Source organism: Mycteria americana, chromosome 6 (assembly GCF_035582795.1).
Source record: "Mycteria americana isolate JAX WOST 10 ecotype Jacksonville Zoo and Gardens chromosome 6, USCA_MyAme_1.0, whole genome shotgun sequence".
Lineage (NCBI taxonomy): Eukaryota > Metazoa > Chordata > Aves > Ciconiiformes > Ciconiidae > Mycteria > Mycteria americana.
Window position 1 is genome coordinate 53796354 of NC_134370.1, and position 27515 is coordinate 53823868.

The following is a 27515-nucleotide window of genomic DNA, read 5'->3' on the forward strand; positions in this document are numbered from 1 at the left end:
TCTGATCACTGTTTTTCATTAGTCTACAGCAGAAGTCATGGTATCCAGCTTTGCGGATAATATATTTATCTTTTCTTTTAAAATCAATAATTGAAAATCCTGTTTCAATGTACAAACCCCTGAAGTGTGCTCTCAGACCTTAGATCAGCCCTAAATAATAGATTCAGATGACGGAAAGGGAAATGTGCATATTCCACTATTCCAATTATCATTTGTTGTGCAATGTTTGTGAAGACTATTGTGTTTCCAGCTCTGAGGTACATATAGTTGGGGAGTAAAAGCAATATATACTAACTGAATTAACTAAATAAATTGCATAACTCTTACACTTTTAAATTTTAAAAAAAGTATAAGGAAGTTTTTTTACTTTCTCCCCAACTTCCCCCTTCCATTCCAATTATGTTCCAGGCTAGAAGCTGAGTGTTAGTCTCCCCGTAACAATGATTTTGTTCCCTTGTCAAAGTGTTACACTTACTAAATGTGAAGAAGCAAATTCTCTTCATTGAGATATACTATTTGAAGTCTTTCCCAGTGATAGTAATCTCAGATTAATTAAGAGTTGTCAAGGTTTGAAGTTACTAAACTTTACAAAATGCTTTATGCCAAGTGGTATGGCATACAACATAACAGATGCATCACACTTACTGAATTGGTGCCTGTTTTCTGTACTTGGCAAGAAGCAGGCATAACAGACTTACATTTATGTGATATTATCGTCATAATCTTTTTGTGATTAATGGAGCAAACAATGTACTGGAGTAAGATAGAGAACATGAGTTTCTGTGAACTAGAGAGTGTATTCAGCATTGCTGTCTCTGTTGACCTGGTCCTTATGCTTCTCTTAACATAAATAAATAAATTAAAATCACTTATTTCTCCAGTAGACATTTCTGCCTGCAATGGTCTTTGTTTCCCTAGCTGCCTTCTGCGCTCTTTGTTTTAGACCTTGTTTCTGTTAACAGACTGTTTAGCAAGGTCATCTACTCTTAGGCTACTAAGTAAGACTTAAAATTAAGTGAAAATGAGCAAATCAAAGCACTGTGAAAATGGAATTGACTTTACATTTCTAATTTCCTGTGTTTTCTCTGGTGAATTTCTCCCTGCATTATGCTGTTGTAGTATACATTAGGCAAGGGTAGATTGCATAGTCTATAAACATTAAACAAGAATATAATAAGATTACATTAATTTGGATCAAAATTCCATTTAACTCACACATTTGTATAATACGGAATACAAAAATTGCTGGAACTACTCAGTAAATATTGTGAGTATTGAAGTTTATTTAATAATGGGTTGCTTTCCAAAAATATGTTACAAGATGAACAGAAATTAAATTTGATCCAGAAGTTAAGAAGTCACTGAGTGAGTTTCATTGTCCTGTGTTATCCAGGTCAGATTTAGATGATCATAAAGATTCCTTCTGCACTCAGTGGAAAGCCAGGAGTCTAGAAACTGTGCCAGCAAACTTTTGGCAGTTGAAGTCAGTTCATAGTCTGGCCATCAGGGCAGGAGAAACACAGGCCATGGTCTGCAGAGATTATGAGCCAAGACAAACAAAAAGCAGTAACAACCACCACCAAAAAATAAACCCCTTCCACCTTATTGATACAAAATTGAAATGTGTAAAATTTATCCTGAAAATTTTTCAACCATTGAAAATTAGTTTAAAGAGACATATGTAACTTAATGTTGACACAACAGTATGGATGATATTTAGAAAAGTATAATGGAGGAACACTTATTTTGGGGGGTTGAAAGATGCAGAGAAAATAGGGTTTTTTCTTTGTGTGTCCCCCTCCCCTTTGTGTGTGTGTGTGTGTGTCCCCACTTTGTGTCCCCCCCAAGCCTCTCTTTCTATAATGATACTGCCAAAATAAGAGAGATGGTAACTTATCTTTTCACAAGTGGGTGCCCAGAATCTTTCCCTTTCTGCAGCATAACTTGATCAGAAATTTTCCACTAGACCAGTGCATGCAGTATGAAGCAGAATTAATATGTCTGGCCTTCAGATACTCAATGTAAGAAACAGTTATAAAATTCCTCATTTCATGAATAATATCATGAAGCACAGGGCAGCATGTGTATACATTAAAGTTTCCAAAATTACAGGAAATAAAACAAGCACAGGTACCTCATTTGGTTTCTTTTAAAGTACATTTAAAGTGCCAGTAAAAGCAAATCTGTGTTTTGAAGATATGCCTGGAACAGATCCGTATGCAGCGTTCTGTATAACAAATTTCAGTTAATTCTCAATGTACATATGTAATGAAATATGAATGTGCCAGTTTTGAAACTTAACTTTTTTTTTTCTTTTTTCTTCCCCTTCTCCCCTTTCCCTCACAGGTTACTGAAAATGATATTGTAATGGCAGAAAGGCTCTTTGGCATCCTGGCATATGTAGCATCTTCTGAGCTGCCACATTATCGCATGCTTTCGTTATTTGGAGAATCTAGGTAAAATACAATGAACGGAACTGGAATTTGTCCAGAACATGTCATTTAATTCTTTTGCGCACTGTTGTGATAAATTCTTACTAGGTAAAAAGATAAAAATTTCACAAATAACATCTTGCAGAAGGTAGGTTCTCTGCTTATTGCAGAAATACTAGCATCTCCTGATTCATGTAGACAGAGGTTTTCACAGAAGTTGTATGAAGTCTGCTGATTAAGATTAAAAGGCCCATTCACACAAACGCACTGCTTGTTTAATTCTCCAATTGTATTGGTGAAGATTTGTGGACTTTCACGATGAAGACTGACTATTTTTAGTGGGTATTTTATAGCGGGTGACTATAACAGTTAACAGATTTAAGAGTTTTTGCTGTGAGAAAAAAGGTGCTTAAAAAGACTACTTTTACTCGTCTATAGATATGTACTTAAAAGTTTAAGCTGCAAGACTTGCTATTTAGATGCGATGTGATATATGTCAAAAAGTCAATTGTATAGAAGCAAATTAACGGAGGAATATCTAGAGTCATCTGTATTTTGAGTAACTTGAGGATGCAATAAACTTGAAAGCTGATAAAGTACATGTTCAAAGGGAAAAAAGAAAAAAAAAAAAAACCAACCCTCACAATCACTAGAAACATCTGCACTTAAAAAAAACCCAGTTTCCAGTAATTAAAACTGTAAATCTCTTTATTATCTTTTCACAGGAGGAAGCAATTCCATTGTCTGCTGGAGGGAAAAGGAAAGAAATCTGGGATTGGAAGTGAGGAAAATAGCGATAACAGAAGAAATGGAGGAGAAAGCACAACTCGAGCAACATTGAATTACATGACAAAGGACTTTCATATGGAAAAGCTTGAGGTAAGTATATCATTACAAAATACTTTAATCCTCTATTATATAACCTTAGACTACTACTCATGGAATTTGTCTATATATCAAGTTTCAGTTATGCTATTGAGAATGGTGGTTGTAAAATATCACTGGTTACCATATTTATATGTATGATCAAACATTTCATCTAACTGATGTTTGCCAGAATACTGGATAATGGTCAGTTTCTGTCTTTAGTGAAGTGGTTCTTGAACAGTGGCACAGTCTCAGAAATACATTCTCACCTGCAAGCCTTATGTTTGTAATGAAATGTACCTGCATTAGTAAAATGTAAGAAGTGAGTACAATATAAGAAAAGTGAGCAAAATATAAGAAAAATGTATATTGCACATTAGGATTTTCTAATGGAATTAGAAAGTCAGAAAGTATATCTCAAAATTCAGACAAGATTTGAGATAGTGCAGGCTGTAGTAATAAAGAGCTGTTTCCTAGCTTTTAAATGAACTATGGGAAAATAAATAGGAAATGTATTAGGTTTAATTATTAATAAAATTGCAAGCTGGCTTGTTTCAGACAAGTGCATAAGTCACGCTTGTTTTAGTTTGTGTTTCTGATCTGTTAACTCTTTTGCTTGGGCAGAGGAAATTGTTCCCAGGGAGAACATGCTTCTTTCAGCCACTATCTCCTTTCTGAGCAATCAGCATGAGTTCTAGCTGTATGCACCCTGCTTCCCACATTTGTCCTGTTATTTGCATTTTGCTTATGTGGAAATAAAGCAAGAAATTAAATCAAGTTCAGTAAACACTGAATTCAGTTATTGCGTTGTGGTTTTGTTATCTCAGATCCATAGCATAAAAAAGAGACAGTGACTGCATGTGGGGAGAGATTAAATTAAGAAAACATTTTAGTTTCAAAAGCTGTGACAGTAGCTCTTAAAACTTTGAATGTCATTGAGTAAGACAGTGAGGCATTCCTCTTGTCCTTTACCATGGAACAAGTACAAGCATATAATAAAATAAGCTTAGTATTTGTACAGTCCATTAAATATATATATTGTTTGCTCTTCTTAGTGCAGCAATTCACACCTTGTCCTTTGTTATAGCGTTATGTATGTGGCAGCAGATACTACAGGATGTCACAAGGGAAGAGTAAGATAGGCAAAAAGGACTGATTCCAGTTCCCCATCAGCAGTAAACTAATATAATAAATGTGATTGAACAAGTTTATTACTAAAGATGACAGTCTGAGTCATTGATTAATAATTTGGTTTTTTATGTGAAACAGCTGGAAAGTATTTTCCTCTGCTTTATCACTCATTTAAGAAAACTACTTCTGTTTTGATGGCCTGAAGCATGACCTAACATTTTTAACAGCACCATAAATCAAACTACTTAGATATTTAGCACCGATATAACTTATTATTCAAAGCTTATTATGGCATTTTATAGAAACTCTGCAGAAACAGGGATTAATACGCTTTGAGTGACTAAAATGTGGAGTTAGTAGTTGCACAAAGTGTAGTATTTTTGTTGTTGTTGTTACTGTTTTTTAAAGGTTCAGGTTACTTCAGTATCTAATGTAGTACATGTTAGGAATCATGCACTTGCCAGAGTCCATTGGGGGACCTGTGGATAGGATGCATCCTAGAATATTTTTCTGTGACAATATGCTTAGTTCTTGTTAGGGCAGATAGGTAAACATATACTTTCCAACTGTTGTCCTATAATCATGAAAAGCTGGGAAGGGAAGGGAGAGAAGGAAGGAAAGTAGTCTGGTGCTTAATAATTTCTGAAATTTTCACTGTTATGCCAGAAAGCAACAAAAATCGTAATGCTGTTAAAAGATACTTATATGACTACTTAAAAGTGGATTTCAGATAAATTAATTAATGAATATAATATGAATGTTATGAATACTATAAGATTTTGTGGCCTCATTCATAAAAGCTTGACTTAGACCCTGGGCCATGCAACTTAAAACCAACAGGAAAAAGTGTGTAATGGCCTTTTTGCCTACTAATCGCTAATGTTCTTTAATTAATTAAATTTTTGTGGTTGTTCTTTGGGTTTGCTCTTGTTTAACCTTTTCTTCCTTTGTCTTATACAATGTGTAATGGTTCTCCCATGCAGGAAATCAAGGAAAGAAAAACATTTTGCCAGACATACGTCGAGAACTTAGTGAAAGAAGCAGCTGACATCAATATGAAAAACGAGTTGTTGCAGAAGCTCTGGCCTCAAATGTTCATTGAGCTTGTCAGAGATGCAGTGATAGAAATACGCAATAAAAATTCCTACATGAAACTCTGCTTACAGCGGATCATTGATCAAAAACAGTAGAGTCAAGGCTTGTTGTCTTGTAAAATTTTGGTTTCAGTATTCTATGATGTTTTACAAACTTAAAACAATAGAATATAAAATTACCATCACTATGGCATACTTCACCCACCCCACCCCCCCAAAGGGATGCCTTTAAATCTTAATTAACTCTTGATAGTTTTGAAATAAAAGTTTACTAGCATACTGCTTTAACAATGCTTCCTTGGCTAAAGTGATGAGATAGCATAGAAGTAACTTGGTGATTGTCATGTTTGACTAAGTTCTTGTTTGGTTTTTTTCTGCTACCCTTGCTTCTGTAGTGCTACCACACTGATTTTTTAAAGAACAGATTTACACTCTGCTTGCCTTATTTTTTTTATTGAACACTTTTCAGCTGTCACCTTTTTGACTGTTTGCTGCTGTTTAAAAAAAATCAAGAATAGTAGCCGATTTTTTTATGAGCAAAAGCTAATAAATTATTTTTACACCCTGAACTTGAAGACTTATTGTTGTTGTTTAATTTGTGAGAATATAGAACATATTTTCACATCAGTGTCATCACAGTGCTCAGTATATCAACATTTAAATAGCCTAATTCTCAACTGAACAAATTGCCCAAACTTGATTTCAGGTGTTTTTCATTAATTTCATTTGTATTAGTTTGTGTGAATTATTATAGGTAAAATATGTAATTCGAGGTATACTCACTTAAGCTTTATTTTTGTTCTGTTAAAATGTGTTAATAATATTGTTTTGTTTCTTGATTACTGAATTATTTGAGGTTTGCTAAGGTCAAATGAGCTAAAATGCATGCATTACATTTGGTAAGGAAACTGATGACTACTATTCAGTTGTAATTAATTTATGTGACTGTGTGAAAATTTCATATTTGATATTTGTTATCAATAAAATAAATTTTTCACTTTTACCCTTCACAGATACTGTAAAGAAGTACTGTGTGCAAAGAAAAGACCTCTCCTTAATGCTGCATGAAGAGATGAGACAAAACTTGCCCCCAAAATCAACTGTGAATGGGTGGAAAAAATACATTCCATAGTACAATAACTTTCACTGTAAACACCTTACCAGCTTCTGCCCAGAAATTGAATTTAGGAACTGTTAGCAAGCCCAGCTGATTCCCATGGCTAGTGTTCATATATGGGTAGAAAGTTGTGCCATTTAAACTTAATTTTATAGTTCCATTGTATCTTAACTAAAACAATCCACGAACCTTTGTGTATTCTTTTACTCAATTCAAATTCATCTTATTTTACTTAAGCTCCTTTATAAATAAGAAGTGTTCATAACTGAAGAAAACTTTCTGCAAGTGTTTCTATGGCTCAAAACTAAGTTTATTTTTAAAGTTTACCTGGACAAGACTCTATGGCAAAGCAGAGATGGAAATACAGTTTTGTAAGTTTCTATGCCCTGAAAATAGCCTTGAATGAGTAGCAGGAGTCAGGTGGTCATAGGTATTTTGGAATATACAGTCTATTTGCGTTCAGGTCAAGCTGGTACATTTAAGTTGTCAGAGAGAATCCATTTTCAGAGCATGTTACAGGTTAACAATGGCATGCATTCTGTTAAACGTAACTTTCAATTTGGTTTGTTATATGTGATCTTCTAAAGCATACTTTCAGGTAGTTGCTTTTCAGTCTTTACAGACTTTAATGGAGGTTAAGTCACTTAAATTCTAAGGAAACGTTAAAAGTCCTGAAGAAACTGCTCCAGCAGTTGATAGAATTTAATAGAAACAATCACCCCTCCAGGCTTTTTGAACTGCTTCATGGAATTTATAGTAAGATTAGTGTATTTGATAGGACTTCTTTCTTTCCATTGGAAAATTGCGCTCTCAAGTCTCATGGTGCATTTTATTAAGGGAACAAATTAAGACCCCGCAAAATGTGAGAAAAGGAGAGTTTACATTATAGAAATACAGTCAGTATAGAAATGATGACACACAAGTTTTTTGGATCCATCAGTTCCTTTACATCATTTTTGTGCAAAGGGGGTGGGTGGAGCAATTCCAGCTTCTGCATGGGGACAGAAACCTCAGCAGCTGTGTGAAAGTGCAGAACTCTCCTGATGATGTAGCTGGAGCAGATGGGCCCCTTTTGAATCAGATTCAGCAGCAATAAAAGACTGGAAAAAATGTTTTAAGAAGGGTGGATTGGTCTAGAGGAACACAAAGTTCTCCATGGGAAAATCCAGAGAAAAGCCAGACTTTCTGATACTGAGGCTTTAGAAGCATAATCCTGATAGGAGGCTTTAAGGTAGGGTCTTAAAAAAACTAAGTGAAATGAATCAGAGGGTATTGACTGTGAGTTGTAGAAACATCTCTTTAAAATTCTCTGTATTCCCAGTGGTCTGTGAATGCTGCCAGTTTGGACTTCTTTCACTAATAGCAGCTGTTTCATAACAGGATTGCTAAATGGCTGAAGCAAGGGTAGCTAGGCAGCTATTATAAATGAAGAAAAGATTAATGTTAGGCTGCATACTTCTTTTCACATAGAACCAGTAGGAACAGAAAACCTTACATTTTTACTAATTCTTTTTAGGAAACAAGTGAATGATGGACTGAAGTGATGTTAGACCTAAGAGTACATCAAATTTTAAGCAGCCAGGTGATACTAAAATTGTTAGCATGCTATATGTTGTTTATGTGTTTATCAAAATTATTTGTCAGTTCATACAGACTTCTGGGATATATTACTGTAGTTGCTTATTAAGGAGGTTCTGAGTACCTACAAATTTGAAGGTGGTATAAGCAGAAAATTCTTTGATGTTCTAAAACTTAAGTACTATATTTATGAACTTTCTATGGTTACAGGTATTAATTGAGGAGTTAAAATAGCCATTGATTTTGAAGCTGGGGACCTTTAATAAAACCTTCTAGGCTGAAAGCAGCTATTTTTTTCTGCTTCAAAAGCCTTTAAATGCTGCATAAAACTGAATCTTTATATTGTTAATATTTCATTGATACCCCATCCAAAATGGACCGTTGTGATCCCCTCGTGTAGCCTGACTTTCTGCACAGGACAGGAGCTCTTACTGGAAAAATTCCACGTTAACTACAAATCATCTTAAGGATTAAAAAGATACTGTTTTGACTTACAAATCTTTTGAAAACTTTTTTCCATTGATTTTTTTTATTATTATTGTTTATACAGTTTCCTTATTTTCTGAGAAAAATTTCCTCAATGTCCAGACAAGGGCAGATAATGATGTATCTTTTTTTTTTTTCCAGTTTCAGTTTAGCTGTATCATGCATGAAGGCCCCATTATGTCATGCAGAGTCATTGTTTATTATGCAACTGAAATTTGATCTTCAGTAAGGAGACTGATGAAGAGCTGTATTTCATACACTCCTTTTGATATAGGATCTGAAAAAGTAATAGAGCCGCAGATATGCCGCCACAGTGGAACAAAGGGAGAAGTGATTCACTTGATGCAAACCAAAAGCTGATCCTGTCAGTTTTGAGGAAAAAAAAGGTACCGGGAAGAGGTTTTAACTGAGCATTGTAAAGTAAGTAAAACTGCTCTACTGCCTGGGACCAAGTGTTAGATCTGAATCTGGAAATAGCTGAAAACTTTGTTTTCTGGTCTGTGTAGATAAGTGATATAAAAATGAAATATCTTGTTCCACTACTACAAATAGTCATACTTTTATCATGTAAACTATTAAAAATAATAACAACAAAAAAAGGTTAACCTATTAAAACACTGGCCATCTGCAGATTAAGTTAGGCTATTGTGCAAACAGTAGTGAGTCCACAATCTATATATACATTCTGCAACTTCAGGACTAGTGACTACTTTTTTTTTTTAATCAGAGCTGTAGGCCGTAAAAGTGACAAACACTGATGCTTTCTGTTGCTACTTTTTATCATAGTGACACATCAGGATGAACTGCTTTTTGTTAGCTAGTTTATTTAAAGAAGCTGAGGCAAATACTTGCTATTTCATATTATTAAGCAACGTTCACAAAGATGCGATTTAGATTGGGAGGCCAGTGTGCATATTGAAAATAACAATAACAGCTATTTGTTTTGATTGGGAAAACAGGCTACTTGAATATGTTTCTGTTCCCACATCACACAAACTCTGCTACATCTTGAAGTCCGGTTTCAGTGAAATTATTTTTCTCTTTAGTTTGTTAGAGGCATCAGTCTTTTGGGGATTTGTAAGACTTGGTGTTTTGTTGCACACGTGTAGAACAAGGAGAGGGAAAAGAGGAGACTAGCTATCATTTTGCTCTAGGATGTGATGAAGTTGCTTTTACTCAAAAGTGAATTGTTTGATAGAAACTGTTTGATTTTTTGCATACTAAAAAGTAGAGGGTGTAGGCTACACAGACTTTAAACAATCTTACAAAAGGCTAATAGGTATCTACTTACACACGTCACCTCAGAGCTGGATTTTCTTGAGCATGAACTAAAAGAAATTGAATCTAAGGGACTGTTTATACAATCCAAGTATCTAACTTGTTGGCTGGCTTTGCTATGCTTCTGCTCTCAGGGGAAGAAAGATATGCTCATCTGGAGGAACTCTTGTCTCTGTTTACTGTGGTGAAAACAGCATTTCTTTACAAGCTGTGTATTGGACCTCATATGCCATACTTGTGTACAGATGCTTCTGCTTATTGTATCAAATGTCAGGAAGCCCTGATGAAGAATTGAGAAGTCTTAATGGGGGAAAACTGACTCCTCAAGTTCTGAGTTGTTTGGTTTTGGTGGGTTTTTTTCAGTTATAGATAGATGCATTGCAAGCAGAAACATGCTTGAATAATAAAAGTACACTGAGTGGAGAGAAAAAAAAAAACCAACCAAACAAAAAAACTCCCCCAAAAACCTAGAAAACTGCAGGTTAGAATATTTATACCAAATCTAGCATTAGAAGTATCCAGCATCCCCAAGAAATGTGTTTGTACAAGACAACCCTATATTCCTTACTGTTGACTACATTGACCTGAGGAGGCCCTTATATGTAACTATTCTATCCAGCTTTTTGGAAAGTACAAACTGATGGCTTCATGATTGCTCTGGACTTTGGTTGATTGGTACAGTATAAAATAATGTAATCAAGACAGCAGGATCAGATTTCTTGGTGCTGTAATCTGTTGGTTAACAGGATGACAATGCTTAATGCCACCTTCTGTTGCAATCTTCCTTTAAGGAATTAAGGAAAATCTTGTGTGTAATCTTCATTCTTATTATATAGTGCATGGCATCTAGTATATTGCTACATCCATAAATGTGATGCTTTCTAGCTTCAGACAAACTATTCCTTTCACTTTCGTTTGACTAATATGGGTATCCCAGAGGTTAAATGCTGCTATTAGCAGTACTGCATTCTACACCTAACAAATCTGGAACTTTACATGAACATTGGGCGGATCATAAACAAGTTCATTCTTTCTGGAATACTAGACATGGATAACATAAACAGCACTAACCTTTTCAAAGCAGTGAGAATGATACCTTTCAGCAATCAGGGTAATGAAAAGCCTTTTTGTGTGTGGTATTGAGCATTTTACACTTAAGCACAGGAGAAGATAGCCTGGAATGACATATGGTTTCATCTACTTATATCATTAGACAAGAGATTGTAAATCTGCTGCACCTCGAATACTGTGTTCAGTTTTGGGCCCCTCACTACAAGAGAGATGTTGAGGTGCTGGAGTGTGTCAAAAACTGGATTACAGTGCTGGATTTGTAGAGAAGGGCAATGAGGCTGGTGAAGGGTCTAGAGCACAAATAGTACGAGGAGTGACTGAGGGAACTGGGGTTGTTCAGCCTGGAGAAAAGGAGGCTCAGGGGAGACCTTATTGCTCTCTACAACTACCTGAAAGGAGGTTGTAGAGAGGTGGGGGTCGGTCTCTTCTCCCAAGTAACAAGTGATAGGATGAGAGGAGACGGCCTCAAGTTGCGCCAGGGGAGGTTTAGACTGGATATTAGGAAATTTTACTTCACTGACAGGGTTGTCCAGCATGGACACAGGCTGCCCAGGGAAGTGGTTGAGTCACCACCCCTGGAAATATTTAAAAGACGTTTGGATGAGGTGCTTATGGACATGGTGTAGTGATGGTCTTGGTGGTGTTAGGTTTACAGTTGGACTTGATGATCTTAAAGGTCTTTTCCAACCTATACGATTCTGTGATTCTGTAAAGTTAATTTAAAGTACAGTGGTGAAGAAATTGTGCCTGTGATTGTGGTGTGTTTGTATTACATGCTCACATAGTCTAGACATCTTACTTGGTTATGCAAGTAATGGTGGTATTAATGTAATTCACACTGAATGAAAGAAATCATAGCGATATGTAGAGAAGCCATGACTTTACAGTAATAAAAAATGCTACATTCATTGATTAGCTATGATATTACATTTGGAAATTATATTGTGAGACAGTATGTGCTGTGGTTTGTGTTCTATATGGATATGTAGCACATTTGCTGCCTATTTGCATTAGGCTTCAATGACCTATGTTTTCTAATAAATAATTCTGAAGAGTGACGAAAGAAACCAAGAGCACAGAGTATAGCTTTCTTCCGGTTTCTAACTCGGCACTGACAATAGAATATATTAAGCTTCATACAACTGTCATATCCTAGGTGAAATATGCATGTTAAAGCTCTCCATGTCATTTGACTACGAAGCTTTTGTGTAAGTCTGCAAACAAGATCCTCTAGGGGAATGTTATTTAGATTCCAAAGAGATGTTAATAACTGTAGAGATGTTAATAACTGTAATAAAATGTAAACATTCAGGTTTTTGTAATCCAGACAATGTGAACTGGCTTGTCAGTTTAGAGAAGAGAATAACTGGGTAAATATTAGAGGGAAGAATTCCCAGGTGTGGCAAGTGCTATTGGAATACAGAATGAATAGTGAAGAAAACATTTATTAAAGTGATTTTGCATTCTTCATGTGAATACATGGAAACTGGAATATATAAACCCACGGCAAAAGACATAATCACTCTGTAAAAGACATGAGCATGAACCTCTCTCTGATGCTGTGGCAGTTGCTTGTTGTGTTGTTTTGCTGCTGTGTTTTGGTTTTTGTTGTTAGGTTTTTTTTTTTTAAACCACCAACTAACAAACACTCTAATGCTTTTATGACAATGCAGTGAACAACCAACGTATCTTTAGAGGTTTTATTTCTTCTATCTTCAGTATTTATCTAATTGACAGCTGCATAAGCAGAAACATTACACTGTACATTCAACAGATAAAGCAATTAACATTGTTATAATAGAGTTGAGGCTTTGATTGTCCTGAGAAGCTGTGTCTAGATTAAGAAGTAATCAGCAAAGCAAAAATGTTTTTTCTCTTTCGCTCTTTAAAGCAAGATACCCAGTCATTCTTTCCTATTTTGAATAAATGTGGGAGTCTACAGCCAGTGACATTTTTCTTTGTGAACTGCCAGCACTTCTAGATGTAGCTGTAGACGTTGAGCTCCATCTATTGCGTATTACCATTATTCAGCAAAATACTTAAGCACATGCTTACTTCTAATCACACACTTGAATATTACCATTATTTTTTAGGATCTTCCAAGAGTAGGACTTGTTCTAGCCAAAAACATCTTTGATTTTTGGCCTGAAACAAGAGATGTAAGGTTAAAGGCAGCATATTAATTAAGTACATTTATTACTTTAAGTCTTCAGATCAGGTCCTTTTTTATTTTTAAAGCCTGTTATTGTAGGTTTAATTGGAATGAATATCTTATCCAAGACAAATCTTGATATAACCACAGTTATATTTAGATTATTCCAAGTATTATGAGCATTTAAAGACATTATTATTGATCAGTTATTTTCATTTATTAATGTAAACTATGAACTGTTCTTAACAAGAGGAATTTAATTTACTACAATAATGAATGTCTCCCCAACATACGGTTCAATCTTTGATGATGGAATGCCAAGTAGATTGCTTTATAAGACTATTTCTAGCCATTTGTAAACATCTGAAATCACAAGTATGGGAAACCAAGGTGTAACTAAAAATGGAAACGGAGAGCTTGTTTCATGCAGCTGTAGGTGCTGGGGTTCTCGGTTGGGTTGGGTTTGGTTTTCCTAATTAAAATATGAGTGATGTAGGTCTCCACCCCCTTCCATCCCCTCAGCACCCCAGTGTAACTTACTGTAGACTACACTTTGTATTAAAGATGCTGTAGAACTGAGTCTAAACCCTACTTCATTCATTTTTGTTTGTAGATTGAATTTCTGGATGATTAACGGTTCTCATGATCCACAGGATTGTTTACAAAGCTTTATTAGTGTTGCATTATTTCAGTGTTATTTTACATCTCCTCTGCAGATGTAATAATGCAAGATTCAAATGCAAGTTGACATGCTGCTGAAGATTCTAAAAGATATTTGCATTGATTTATGCTCTTTATTAGGATGCATAATCAAAAAAGCAAAATCTAAACTAGGTAACCTGTGTGAGCTAAAACCATGATGCTGTTGAAGTTGTTGCAAGAATCCCAGTGATTTGAGTGACTGGGATTTCACACATGGCCTATATGCAAGGTGAGAATTACCCTAACCATTTTTTTTTTAATATATCTATGGTGATGACATCTATACCTCAGCTAGTCATCTAGATTCTGTGCTGACTAGGGGAAGATAGACATTTCTACAGTATGAAACATCTGATTTGTTTTAGAAGTCCATCTTTTCAATGCAGTGGAATTGTTTTTTCTTTTTTTTTTTTTTTTCCTCCCCTGTTAGGGTAGTCTGGGCACTCATCCAGATGTTGATGTCTGCAAAAGTTTGAATTTGTACAGACGAGTTCCGTCCTTTCCACCTATTGTCTGCTTCCCTCTCATGCAATTAAAAACAATGTTTTCTTCCATGCTAGTCAGAACCCACACAAGTAGCCCGCTTTATGATGAACAAGTGTATGCTTACTTGGATTTGAGGTAAAATTTGAGTGTCCGAGATTTCCAAAATGAGAGATGCATACCCCAAGTCATGCTAGACTTCAGTGAAATCTACATCAGTAGGTGCTTTCATCACATTTCAAAAGGCCTTGAGGTCTGGCGCACAGGTTCTCTCCTTTGCTATTTTGAATACATATATTGCCAAAGGAGGAGTGTGACATGGTCACATGGATAGAGTGGGAGACTGTGAATTAGGGTAGACATTGTTAGATAGTAGAAAGCTGCTTCTGCACTCAGGTCATTACAATAGTATACACATGTGAGTAGTAAAGAGTGTTGCAAAGTATGTTAAATGTGCTTGGTGACAAGCTAGAAATACACGTCTTATATTTGTTATTTTGACATAAGTTTATCTCAGTTCAGTTAGACATAGCCATTTCTCTGGTGGTGACCTGACTGGTTGCAAGGCAGTTGCTGTCTCATATACAGTGATTATTATGTGCTGGGCAGCTACAGAGAAAGTAGGTCGTTTGCAGATAGTACGGGTATTCAAGTTGTTGAACAGATTCTTCGTATATTCTGCAGAGTACCATTTGCAATATTTTTGGGTTTATTAAAAAGAAAAAATAAGTGGTCTGCATCTTTAAAGAAAAAGTAATTTTTTAACCAATGTAACTCACTTCAGAGATGCTAAGGACCCTTTAGCTTTGTTGTTAGAGTTTTTTTGAAATTGCATGAATCTTGATCTTATTGCTGCTTGGAGAAGAAACCAAAAAAGGAACCACAGGTGGCCTGATTGTATTGATTATTTGCTCTTTCTTCTTTGTTGGTACTGAACTTTTGCCCTTGCTTGATGATGCTAGCTGTAGGCTCACTCTCAGGGATTAACTAGAGGCTGTGTCAGGAAAGTATTTTAAAAGATCTAGGTATGCTCAGGGCAGTTTCCAAATTCAATTGATACATGTTGCCCATCTAAGATTAGTCATTAATTTTCACATCTTCCATTAACGCCTCACTTCAACAAGCTTTGTCATGTTGCGGGGTCTAACTACCATTTCAATAATGTGTATCTCAATATGTGATCTATGAATGTGTTTGAGATCTTTCAGCATAACAGATGAGTGTCAACTGTAGAGATTCTCATATTAAAGAATATTTAGTTAAGACATCTGTGCAGCCTCACTGCTGACTGGCTCTCATTTTTTATTCCAGAGACATCCTCTTATACACTTGTCAAACTCATCCGAAATGGTATTTGAAGGAGGCCATAGGATAAAAAACATTGCCTTGGAGAGGATCATGCCCTGATGGCCTGCATTTTAACAGCAGCAAAAGTGAAATAAAAGCACTTGGTTGCATTAGATATCTAGTAATGAGCTGACAAAGGTGTTAAGGTAGCCAGGTGCTATATATCTCATCTGCAGTGTATGTTAAGTGTTGGGCAGCCTTGTGTAGTTTTAGAGGTGTGAGAACTGTTGTGGGAAGCCAAATCTTCTATATTTCTCCTCCCCAACTCCCCTTAGGAGGCTCTCACTTTCCCCACCCTTTGTTTCCAAGCTCCAATGTACTCTTTTATTATTTAAGGAAAATATTGTCAGCATTGCTTGTAGCTTCAGTGCTTGGCACAACAGAAGGCAGGCACAGGCAACTTTTTCCTTTTCCACATACCTACAGTAGGGAACAGCTACAGAGAAGGCTGTTGCTTAATTAGTAGTAGTTATTGGTGTAAAGCTGAAGTGGCATACTTGTGTTATATGGTGAGGCCAAGAGGAAGAATGCTAGGGGTAGGGGCACCTGTCAGTGTGGAGCAAAATAGTTCTAGCACATGTAGTACTAGATTCAGTGGGATTTTTTTTTTTCCCTGGCTCTTTTTAAAAAAATTTTTTATTGCTCTCATTTCAATTGAATCAGCAGATGAGGGAATCCATTACTTGGCTGCCACTAACACAGACTTCATTAACTAGCACGTTCACCTGTAACAGTCACAGGTCAAATATTGCCTGGGTTTTTTACTATTATTTTTTAAATTAGTCTGCCTTATGTTCTAGGGAGGAATCATGCCACTGTTTTTCTTACTGCTTATTGCACCTATAGAATGAGTGGAATTTGTGATAAATAAAATGCCCTGAAAGTAGGTATTTTTATGTGAGTTTACATGCTAAATATTTAACATCTCTTTGAAATATTTGCTCATCTAGAGGAGTCTTTCACTGTGGCTTCTTTCATAAACATTTGTTTCAGAATGCAATCAATTCAATGATTCCTAATCAGAAGCATTTGGACATCTCAAAAGGGATTGCCAAGTTCTTGGCTTTTGGTCTTGCAGTATTTTGATTTTTTTAATGGCAATTTATGATACAGCTAAAAATCTTATAAAACTTTAAATAGGTTCCTGGAAATTGTCTTTAGCAGCTCAATTAAAAATTATTTCAAAATTTTGGCTGAATTTTTTTCACCTATTTTAGACAAAGCTTTAAAAGTCTTATTTTCTTAACCATTCAAAAGACAGTTTTGTGATGTGCTCACGACTACTTCTTTCATAAAGTATATTTTTTTCAGAAGGATTTACAGAAAGTTCTAGAGATTAACTTGGTGAGTATAACTGTTTATCTTGTTTTAATTCTGGACTAAAGTAGTATGATGTCTGATGCTGTTTGGCTTTCCTTCATTCTAGCATTGTGTGATGACATCAGTCTTCACATCAGAGAGAATTAGAGCTTGAAGGTACAACATATTTTTGGCAGGAATTATGATACTGGGATCAGGATTTTGGCTAAGGTAAACACGGTGATTTCCTGGAAATAATGAGTACCAATTACTTGTACACAGTGAAACCAAGCAGTTATGTGCAGTTTGTTTACTGTGGGCCAATAAAGGTTTTTGGTTTTTAAATTTTTTTTAAATTACTGGGATTCTTGGAAAATTTGCATCTACTTTCAGATATGAGAAACGAGTGCCTGCACTCTGTTCCTAGGAGGAGCTTGGAAAGGCCATGGATTCTTGCAGCTGCATCGAGAAGTTTAGGCTCACTTCTGATCATACATAGGTGAAGGAACTAGTTATTTTTGTGGCTGGAATAGAGATCAGGAGTAAACCAGCTCAAAATCTGTAATTTAGGTCTTCCTATTTTTACCTCTCTGAGACTGTGTTGACAATGGGAGGAAGAGTGGATGGGTGGCAAAAGTGCAGGAGTGCGGGCTATGAGATAGGAAGGGACCATAATGGTAATCTGAAGTCAGGACATATGCTTTTTAGAAGGGCTCCTTCTAGAACATGGGGAATCGGGCAAACCAGCTGCCTCTAGTGCATAGTGCTGTGGAGCGGAGGAAGGCCTACGGTACTGCAATTGAGTGAAATAGAGGGCTAGACACAAGAAAGAGTGAGCTGGGAGCCAGGATTGCAACTTTTGATTTCAGGCCTGTAGAGCTTGGCAGGTCTCTGTAATTTTCAGTGAGAAATATGTGCATCCCAACCTCAATGAACGTTCATCTTTTTCTCATAACATTCTTTAACTGTTCTCTTTGGTTGCTCTCCCAATTCATTCCAGAAGGCGGCTTTCTGCAGACTGTGTTAAAACAGGATGCCTCTGCCATGTGGCAGGTCAGTGATTTAGCTCACTACTATTTTCTACTACTTTATTTACTCTAGGAACTCCTAGTGATGACTTCATAAAATGACAAAGAATAGCTGTATCGTATGAATATCTGTCTCAATTTAGAAAGGGTAGGCCCTTTACAGATGCTTTACGAGCAGTGTTGATAATCCTTACTCTTTCCTGATACTCTGCCAGAGACATTCCCAGGCAGCATTCTGTCTTATGAAAAACAGTAACTGTGCAAACTTTCATACAAGTTTGTGGCACCAGTCATCTTTATGTTTTCTAGAGGGAGCAGTTATTTGCGCACTGCTATTAAAGAGTTAATAAATTTCTTGAAAAGCATTTTCATAGTTCTGTTCTGTGTTAGAGCAGATAAACTCAAGAGAAATTCAAGCTAGATGAATTGTTCTGTTGGGGCAGCAGCTCATTCCCATCTGCTGCCTTTACTGGGAAGGTGGCAGATCATTGCTGCAGAGATCAAAGATGGCATCTGGGATAAAGTACCCTCAGTCCTGATTTGAAAAGCGCTACAAGTGGGCGAGAAGTGGTGGGTGACAGCAGCTGGCTATCAACAGACATCTTTGCTTGGTGCTATTCAGATATGAGCAGAAAACATTTTATAGGCAAATGTCATGCACATGCAAATTTACTATACTCTTCCCTTTTCAGACATGTAGCAGGGAAGGGTCCAGCCCAGACACCTATTCCCTTTTGCTGGGGAGAAGTTTATAGTTTGAGCTAGCTCATACTAGTGTGTAAGGACAAAATAGGACCACTCATCTTTTAATGTTGTCTGGGAGATCATTTGCTAACATGCCAGCAGTCCAGTGGTCAGTGTCTTCCTCATACATGGGATTTAAGAGGTTGGTCTATTATTTCAGGATTCTCTCAGATTATTATGTTGCTGACCTTAAGCAAGAACTTGCAGAACCTGTGCAAATCAAAGGCCTCTGGTCTGAGAAGACTCCTGAATGATTTGGTGGCTTGGAAAGTCAGACAAACATGCACAGAATCTTCAAACTGGCCTAAAATGTCTCTTAAAGAGATAATTTACTTTACAGAAAATGGTGCTGTTGCTCCATTATGCCTCTCCCAGATATCTGGAGGAAAAAAAAAAAAAATATTTTCTCTGGCAGGACCTGAGCTTTAGGCTATGGATCAAACAGGTTCAAACATTTTTCTGGCCTTTTTTTTTTCTTTTCTTTTTTCTTTCTCCTTCAACTTAGCAATTTTTTTGATTGATTCCTTTATATTCCCATCAACATCTACTCATATTATATTTCAGTGTGGTCTGGCCAACAGTCTTGTTACAGAGACAAAAATCTTTAGTCTTGTTTAACCAAGCTAGTAGGAGATGTACGTTTTAATCCTGAAGTGTGGGGTTGTCCTTGCAATTTGTTACAGGAGTTTTGTCTCAAGACTTCTGGAAGTTTCCAACACTAAATAAGTATTTAAATGCTACTTCATTGGCTTTGAGCTCTGTTAGCTCTTCTTTTCTGGAGCTGCAACTAAAATCAATGTCCAACACATAGCAACATTAATCCACATTCCTCTAATGTACCTGCATGCAACAGGGAATGGGATTAGGATTACATGCAGTTACTTAAAGCATGTCGCAGCTGTCTTTGATTCTACAAAACTTTGCCCTTACAACTGTACTGCTGGAGAATGCAGCTGGTTTTTGCATTGCTGAAATTTGGCTGACTTTGCAGCAACATCCAGGCCTTCTTGGACGCTTCATGATAAAAATACAACACTGCTAGTGCTCCTGCTTTTATTATTAGTGGAGGTGCAAGTACTAAAAATATTTCTTGCTTTCACAAGAATTTAAGCATAGACAATGCTGCAGAGAACTCCTTTCTGTCTGTGTCTCATTTGCTTGATCTATATCTGGACTTGAAAATGGCCAGGAGGTTCCCACATAAATAAATCTTTGAGACTTCCATGATGTTCCCCTCAGTCTCAGCTTTGATATTCTTTCTTTAAAGAAAGTTAGAGACCTTTGCTGTTTTAGTAGCAAAGAAAACCTCAAAAATGTGAAGTTGGATGTAGGTAGTGCAGACAGAAGTTTGCACAGAGCTTTTAACAAAAACAGTGGGAGGGTGTGAACTACTGCCTTTACCTCTATTGGGTGTTAGCTCAAATATTCAGCAGTGGTGTCTAATCATGTACATTAAGTATTTCATTCCTTAAGTTAGAAAAAAGACAAGAGGCCACAGAGCTGCATGCTATCTGGTGGGAGGCATCTCATTTTGATGGCTCAAGCTAATGGCATTTGGGAATTGCTTCTGGTTGTTGGAGTTAAAAAGAAGTCCAACATTAAGCTTTGGCAGGATGGGAACCAAGGAGCAGGGCTGATAGATTTTTGGCAGCTCTGAGGTGTAGTTTATCCTGTAGGCAGAAATCCTGTCACCCTTCATCTACATTCCTACTCTCACTATCATTAAACAGGAAAGCATTAAAACACTTCCAAGACTGAAATGAGACACTTCTTCGTGAAGTCCTGAATGCTTCCTGGTTGGTTGGTTGGTTTTTATCTTTTTTTTACCCTGGTGCGTATCACCTTCTTCATTCCTTTTTCTTTTAATAAACTCTGTTTTGAACCTGATCAAACAGGACTATACGTACCAATCTATGGATATGGGAGGTGAGGAAGGTGAAAACAAGCTTCTTTATGAAGGAAAAATTACATCCACATCACCTCGTTTGGGTCCAGTGCTACAGTTGATTCTTTAACTTCAGTGAGTTAATGACTCACTGGATGACTCACTGCAATTGTTCAGTTTTTTGCAGTATGCATGTTAGGACCATATGACATTGTATGCACACATCAGGTACATGCTTTCTCCATAAAGCTGCTTACCCAAAGCAGAGCTTGAAGGTCAGCAAGAGGTTTTAACTGTAGAATGGGGGTTAGATACTTTCTTACAACTTGGCCAACACAATACAGAGTTAGTGTTTTATTACTAGGAGCACAAAAGTGTCATTCTGTTACAAGCATTAAAAAGCAAAACAAAATAATGTTTCTTTTAAGTCATCCGTAGTGTTTTGGATAATAGTATTTTGCTATGTTAGGAATCCTAACTGTTCTAAAGATGCTTACAAATTAAGCCCAGCAAGTGCTTAATTCCACATTTCCCTAAAATTGCTTGTTTTATATTCTGCAGAATTACATGGAACTTTATATGATTGCTTAAAATATTATTTATTATTTTTAAGGTCTATACTGTAGACACTACTTAGCATGCTAAAGCTGTTCCTACCCATAGAATAGTCTATGGCTGATTTTCATAGCTGTGCAAACTACTTACCTCCTCATATTTGTGCGCTTTTTTTGTGTTTTATTTTTCTAGAAGCAAATATGTTAAAGTGCATAAACCTACTTCCCCAAATCTCATTCTCTGTTTTATTAAGTGTTTCATTTTGTGCATATAGTTTTGCCCTGCTCCACCCACCTTTCTCAGTCTATAACATTTATCAGCAGCCTGGCAAGCTAAAAAATCTGAAAGACAGAGTTTAGCCTGTCTTATCTACTGCACCAACTGCTATGCTTCAATCATGTAAGTAAAGAGGGGGCTACCTGCATGCTTGCAGTAGCGTTATGTATTTGATGAATGCAGTCAGTCTGAAGTCACCTTTGGATCAGTCTCACATTCAGACTTGTCTTTGTAAGAATAAGAACTGCTCTGTTGTGAGAACCATAAAACAGTCCATATCCCCAAAATTTTTAAGTGAAAGATCGTATTTCACGATGGTAGAAATTTAGGCCAGGTATTTGAAACAAACAAAATGCAAATACAAACCCACTTTTAAAAGTTTTTTCTTCTTTGCCTATAAAGCTTCTACATTAAAAATAAAAGAGAAAAAGAAAATTTTTATCTAGAAAGAATGGACTTTAGCCTAGAAATTCACAAGGTGACTAAAAGCTTGTCTTTACGCTCCTTTCTGTCATCCTTTTTTCAGGAGCTGAGTTGATAGATTAATACTTATGTTGTGTGTGTATGCACATGCATGTTTATGCATCTGTTTGCATGCATGCTTTTGTATACACTGTATCTCAAATAATTTTATGAAGTAGTTACCAACAGGAAATGCAGTTGTGTGTTTCCCAGTGACATACATTCTAGAGCAACCTGAATCCATCTTATAAAGTAGTAGGTCATAGTACTGAACAATCTCATACCAAAGATCTTGATAGGACACTTAATGGTTCAGCAGACATCACCAACATTTTACTAGGTGGAAGCACTGGAACTTTATCTTGTGATTTTTATGAATCAGCCAGAGCTGGTTGTGTCTGGAATTTTGTACAGATCTACTATAAGCATCCTAGTTTACTTTTTTCATTGATAAGTGGAAATATAACCCACACAATTATCTTAATGCAGACCTGCAGGAGCTTAATTTTCTTCCATTGATTATTTACAGTTAAGAATAATAACCCTTCCACTGTTTCATTAAATGCTATTTTATATTTTTGTAAGGAGAAATCCAATTGATAGAACTATTCCTACTGCATTTAACCTCTGTAGCATAAATTGTTTTAAATAGATAAATCCTATTTCTTAGACAATACTTTACGCTAGATATTTTCCCTGTCCTTGACAGCTATAAGGATAGTGTGAAAGAGAGAGTTCTGATGGGAAATATACTCCATTAAGGATTTTATTCTTCAAATGTTAATACAATTGTTCTTGAATACATTTTTTAAATTACTGTAGAGTTCAATTTTAAATAATAAACCTTGCCCCATTTTTTGTTACTATTGTCTTAAACAAAAACATGTACTAAGTGTTGCCATAAATATTAACTTCATGCATCTGTCCATACTTGGGTCACATTTCGACAAAGGATTTATGTGAAAGTTTTTCAAGCGTGTACTTAAATATTGCAGTAAGTGGTTATAGCCGAGCCTGACTTGGTATGTGTTGTTGAGTTGGGACCCTGCTAGTGATAGTGGTAGCAATCTATCTCCCTCAGTGAGATTATGGTTGCATTCTCCACTCCTTCCAGGTGGAGGGGGTGATATAGATTTCTTCTACTCCTTTTCAAATTTGAAACCATGAGACTGAGAACATTCTCTTCTTTGGTGGTGTTGGAGTGCAGTCCATTTCCTTAAATTTACTGACAGTGCTTGAGGAAAGATTTTTTGGTTTGTTTTGTTTAGATCCAGGGGCCAAGCAGTTGCAGAGTTTAATAACCCAAGACAGGGTTATTAAACAGACATATGAAAGGCCTTTTAGACACTGGAACAAACTCAGAAAACCAGAGCATCTGTTGAAAGAGGAAAACTAGTTTTGCCATGGGACATGAGACCACACAACAGGAGAATGACTGTAATATGCCACTTTGAAGCCATTGCAATTTTCTTGCAGACAAATATGAGGACTTTAATGTGTAGACTTCCACCATTCTACAGTTCTTTCATAGGATTATAAATCCTTCTGTTTACCATCTCTTTTTACTTCAATGTGATTTGTCAATGTCTTTTTTTTTTTTTTTTTTTTTTAAATAATCCATCACCAAATTTGAAGCAACATCTTCCATGAAACAACTAATGAGGACAGGAACTTAGCAGACAAAAAACTTAAGTCTATACACCTAAACACTGTAGTTGTCAGTCAACAGTTGTTTGTTGACTAAGTGAAAAAGGCAGGAGCTTGCACCTTTTGTCTTGAGGATGATTTGCTTAGCAGGGTCTCCCTCAGTTTGCTGTTGATTTTCAGCTGTTTCCAAATTCTTCGTTCCAGACCTTCTACCTGAAAAGTTCCAAGCAAAGTTTCAAGAGCTGTTAAATAAGTATATATAGTTTTCTAGGAGGCTTCAAAAAAAGAATGAGATGGATTTAGTGTCCATTTGGACAACTAGTAAATAAGTAATTTGTACCAGTTCCTGGAGATCAGGAAAAGGTAAAGTAGCAGCACAGTACTTTAAAACCTGTATCTACATGTGTACATGAGGACCTGTAATCTTCATAAGGGCCCTGTCCCAAAAGTAAAAGATTAAGTTTTATCTTTGCAAAGGCTGTAAGACTGGATATTGGAAGTGAGAAGAAAAAAGAAAAAAGAAAAAAAAAAAAAAGACAAAGGACAAAGCCAGTCCTGAAATTCTGAGGTCAGTTCCATAGATTTCAAAATAATTCATTTTTGTCTGCTGAGTTTTCTTCTTCTCTGCAATAGAAAGTTTCAGGTAAGCCCTGTTGCATTTCTCTCCCTTACAGGACATGAAATTCACTGTACTAGATAAATGTATTTATTCGATTATTCCCTCCCCCCCTTCATAAATTACTCATCTGTTTGCTGTCAGTTACAAAGAACAAAGATTCACTTCCTCATCCAAATACCTAGAATCATGGAATCGTTTAGGTTGGAAAAGACCTTTAAGATCATCAAGTCCAACTGTTAACCTAGCACAGCCAAGGCCACCACTAAACTGTGTCCCTAAGCACCGCATCTACATGTCTCTTAAATACCTCCAGGGATGGTGAGTCAACTACTTTCCTGGGCAGCTTGTTGTAGTGACACCCACCTCACTACAACATCCTTTCAGGTAGTTGTAGAGAGCGATAAGGTCTCCCCTCAGCCTCCTTTTCTCCAGGCTAAGCAACCCCAGTTCCCTCAGCCGCTCCTCATCAGACTTGTGCTCTAGACCCTTCACCAGCTTCGTTGCCCTTCTCTGCACACACTCCAGCACCTCAATGTCTCTCTTGTAGTGAGGGGCCCAAAACTGAACACAGTATTCGAGGTGCGGCCTCACCAGTGCCGAGTACAGGGGCACGATCACTTCCCTAGTCCTGCTGGCCACACTATTTTTGATACAAGCCAGGATGCCATTGGCTTTCTTGGCCACCTGGGCACACTGCTGGCTCACAGTCAGCTGGCTGTCAACCAACACTCCCAGGTCCTTCTCTGCCGGGCAGCTTTCCAGCCACTCTTCCCCAAGCCTGTAGTGTTGCATGAGGTTGTTGTGACCCAAGTGCAGGACCTGGCACTTAGCCTTGTTGAACCTCATACAATTGACCTCGGCCCATCGATCCAGCCTGTCCAGGTCCCTCTGTAGGGCCTTCCTCCCCTCAAGCAGGTCAACGCTCCCACCCAACTTGGTGTCGTCTGCAAACTTACTGAGGGTGCACTCAATCCCTTTGTCCACATCATTGATAAAGATATTAAACAGAACTGGCCCCAGTAGTGAGCCCTGGGGCACGCCACTTGTGACCAAATGCCAACTGGATTCACCACCACTCTTCAGGCCTGGTCATCCAGCCAGTGTTTTACCCAGTGAAGAGTACACCCATCCAAGCCACGAGCAGCCAGCTTCTCCAGGAGAATGCTGTGGGAAACGGTGTCAAAGGCTTTACTGAAGTCTAGGTAGACAACATCCACAGCTTTCCCCTCATCCACTGAGCAGGTCACCTTGACATAGAAGGAGATCAGGCTGGTCAGGCAGGACCTGCCTTTCATAAACCCGTGCTGACTGGGCCTGATCACCTGGTTGTCCTGTACATGCCACATGATAGCACTCAGCATGATCTGCTCCATAACCTTCCTCGGCACCAAGGTCAGGCTGGCAGGCCTGTAGTTCCCTGGATCCTCCTTCTGGCCCTTCTTGTAGATGGGCATCACATTTTCTAATCTCCAGTCAACTGGGACCCTCCCCAGTTAGCCAGGACTGCTGGTAAAGGATTGAAAGCGGCTTGGTGAGCACTTCTACCAGCTCCCTCTGTACCCTTGGGTGGATCCCATCCAGCCCCATAGACTTGTGTGTGTCTAAGTGGTGTAGCAGGTCTCTAACCGTTTCCTCTGGGATTATGGGGGCTTCATTCTGCTCCCCGTCCCTGTCTTCCAGCTCAGGGGGCTGGGTACCCAGAGAACAACTGGTCTTACTATTAAAGACTGCGGCAAAGAAGGCATTAAGTCCGTCAGCCTTTTCCTCATCCTTTGTCACTATGTTTCCCCCTGCATCCAGTAAAGGCTGGAGATTCTCCTTAGCTCTCCTTTTGTTGCTAATGTATTTAGAGAAACATTTTTAATTGTCTTTTATGACAGTAGCCAGATTAAGTTCTAGTTGGGCTTTGGCCCTTCTAATTTTCTCCCTGCATAACCTCACAACATCTTTGTAGTCCTCCTGAGTTGCCTGCCCCTTCTTCCAAAGGTCATAAACTCTCCTTTTTTTCCTGAGTTCCAGCCAAAGCTCTCTGTTCAGCCAGGCCGGTGGTCTTCCCCACCGGGTCATCTTTCGGCACATGGGGATGGCCTGCTCCTGTGCCTGTAAGATTTCCTTCTTGAAGAATGTCCAGCCTTCCTGGACTCCTTTGCCCTTCAGGACTGCTTCCCAAGGGCCTCTGTCAGCCAGTTTCCTAAACAGGCCAAAGTCTGCCCTCCGGAAGTCTAAGGTGGCAGTTCTGCTGACCCCCCTCCTTACTTTTCCAAGAATCAAAACCACTATCATTTTGTGATCACTCTGCCCAAGACGGCCTCCAACCATCACATGGCTCACAAGTCCTTCTCTGTTCATGAACAAGAGGTCCAGCGAGGCACCTTCCCTAGTTGGCTCACTTACCAGCTGTGTCAGGAAGTTATCTGCCACACACTCCAGGAACCTCCTAGACTGTTTCCTCTCTGCTGTATTGTATTTCCAGCAGACATCCGGTAGGTTGAAGTCCCCCAGAAGAACAAGGGCTAGCAGTCGTGAGGCTTCTCCCAGCTGCTTATAGATTATTTCATCTGCCTCTTCATCTTGGTTGGGTGGTCTATAAGAGACTCCCACCATGATATCTGCCTTGTTGGCCTTCCCCCTGATTTTTACCCATAAACACTAAATCCTGTCATCACCATCCTTAAGCTCTAAACAATCAAAACACTCCCTAACATACAGGGCTACCCCACTGCCTCTCCTGCCTTGCCTATCCCTTCTGAAGAGTTTATAGCTGTCCATTGCAACACTCCAGTTGTGTGAGTCATCCCACCATGTTTCCATGATGGCAACTATATCATAGTTTCCCTGCTGCACAATGGCTTCCAGCTTCTTCTCTTTGTTGCCCATGCTGCGTGCGTTGGTGTAGATGCACTTCAGTTGGGCTATTGATCCTGCCACCTTTTGGGGGGAAGAATCCCTAATTCCTACGTGACTATTGTCAGGCGCTTACGTGGTTTCTAACACATTATAACCCTTGTGTCTTTGTTGCCACGTGGATCTCCATCCCCTACCTCTGCTGAGACAGCAGACCGAAGGACCTTGCTAGCACACCGTCCCTCAATGGTGTGCTGCCCTCAGGCTTTGGTTTTATCCCTTTCCCCCCTTCAAGTCTAGTTTAAAGCTCTTTCAATGAGCCCTGCTAACTCCTGTGCAAAGATCCTTTTCCCCCTTTGAGACAGGTGTATCCTGTCTGTCACCAGCAGGCCTGGTGTCACATAGACCAACGCACAGC

The 27515-nt window shown here is 37.9% G+C and overlaps 1 protein-coding gene across 4 annotated transcripts in view; it reads left to right on the forward strand.

Moving 5' to 3' along the window:
* Positions 1-6789, forward strand: part of LRRC49 (leucine rich repeat containing 49) — a 53124-nt gene extending 46335 nt beyond the window's left edge. For 2 of the 4 annotated variants that reach the window (XM_075505851.1, XM_075505853.1), the window contains 3 exons: positions 2347-2456; positions 3158-3311; positions 5414-6788. In XM_075505851.1, the coding sequence (XP_075361966.1) occupies positions 2347-2456; positions 3158-3311; positions 5414-5620 (471 nt within the window). In that variant the 3' untranslated portion in view covers positions 5621-6788. Of the gene's footprint in view, positions 1-2346; positions 2457-3157; positions 3312-5413 lie in introns of all 4 variants that reach the window. The other 2 variants (XM_075505854.1, XM_075505852.1) reach the window with 2 other exon arrangements.
* The last annotated feature ends 20726 nt before the right edge of the window (positions 6790-27515 follow it).